Source organism: Aplysia californica, unplaced genomic scaffold, assembly GCF_000002075.1.
Source record: "Aplysia californica isolate F4 #8 unplaced genomic scaffold, AplCal3.0 scaffold00104, whole genome shotgun sequence".
NCBI lineage: Eukaryota > Metazoa > Mollusca > Gastropoda > Aplysiida > Aplysiidae > Aplysia > Aplysia californica.
The window spans coordinates 1054601-1055747 of NW_004797374.1; the positions used below are offsets into that span (position 1 = coordinate 1054601).

A 1147-nucleotide genomic window follows, 5' to 3' on the forward strand; every position below is an offset into this window, starting at 1 on the left:
CACACACACACACACACACACACACACACACACACACACACACACACACACACACACCTGTCTACTTGCGTTTGTTACATTTCACTCTCCATGGCTTTCCCCAGTGAAAGTAGGTCCTTGTATTTTCTTTTTCTCTTGGGGTGATGAAATACCTGCCCATTGCTCTTCATTTTCCAAATCTCTTTTTTAGAATGTTTACAGTACGTCTGTTGCGGTAAGAACCTGGCTACTGTACACTGCTAACTGCATGCTTGTAGGGACAGTGTGCGCCCAGTGAAAGAGAGGCAAAGGGGCGTGGGTTCAGAGACGTATCTGTATTGTTGTTCCTCGCGACCAATCAGATTGCTCCTCGGGCGCGCTTATATTAATCTGAGTAGCTGCGAGAGAAATCATTTAACGCCTGGTTCCATTCATTGAGCGACTCGGACTCCCGCTAGATCTTACTGTCGCACGCAAAGCGAGACAACACTAGTATATTATACTAGGCACACTCTACGTTTGTGTACAAAACGAAAGACGCGCTTGTGTGCGTGTATGTGCGAGGTCTCGAGAAAAAGAGAGAGCTTTCCAGACTCAAGACTTACTGACTGACTTGTCAAGTGGAAAGACTTTATAAATTTTTATAAGTTTTGGTTGACTCGCGAGTCTATTGCATCTTGTCTACACGATAGTCTATTTTTCTTCTTCTGAGGATTTTCCTGTCATCAACACAGAAGATGAGTTCTTACGTCAAGTCAGGACTTTGTCTCGCTTTGGCCGCGTTGCAGGTTGGTACCATAACTTTTTTTTCTCTCCCGACTACAATGATAAACAATTGCAACAACAGCAGCTGCAATAAAAGACTCGGCCAAAAACATTGATTATTGTAGACGCTTCAGTCTAAAATTTTACCCAAACTATGGCTTAGAGCAGATTGTTGCTGTTGTTGTTGTTGTTTTTGTTGTTGCTGTTGCTGTTGACTGTTGTTGTTGTTGTTGTTTCTCTTGTTGACTAGATCTATGCAAATATGTATTTTATATTACTCTTTTCTTATTCGTTTCCGATGCTTTCTCTGGTGATATCGCCTTATGTTCTGTTCTCATTCATTTCTCATCTTCCTTTTTATTTAGTTTTATTATTGTTGTTGTTGTTGTTGTTGCTGTTGCTG

The 1147-nt window shown here is 41.5% G+C and overlaps 1 protein-coding gene across 1 annotated transcript in view; it reads left to right on the top strand.

The window, feature by feature from the left end:
• Window positions 1-379: 379 nt before the first annotated feature.
• The window catches only part of LOC101845910 (cytochrome b5), a gene marked incomplete at its 3' end in the record, with an annotated part of 5113 nt that continues 4345 nt past the window's right edge, over window positions 380-1147 (top strand). The window contains 1 exon segment of the mRNA XM_005095482.2: window positions 380-767. Within this exon segment, the coding sequence (XP_005095539.2) occupies window positions 717-767 (51 nt within the window).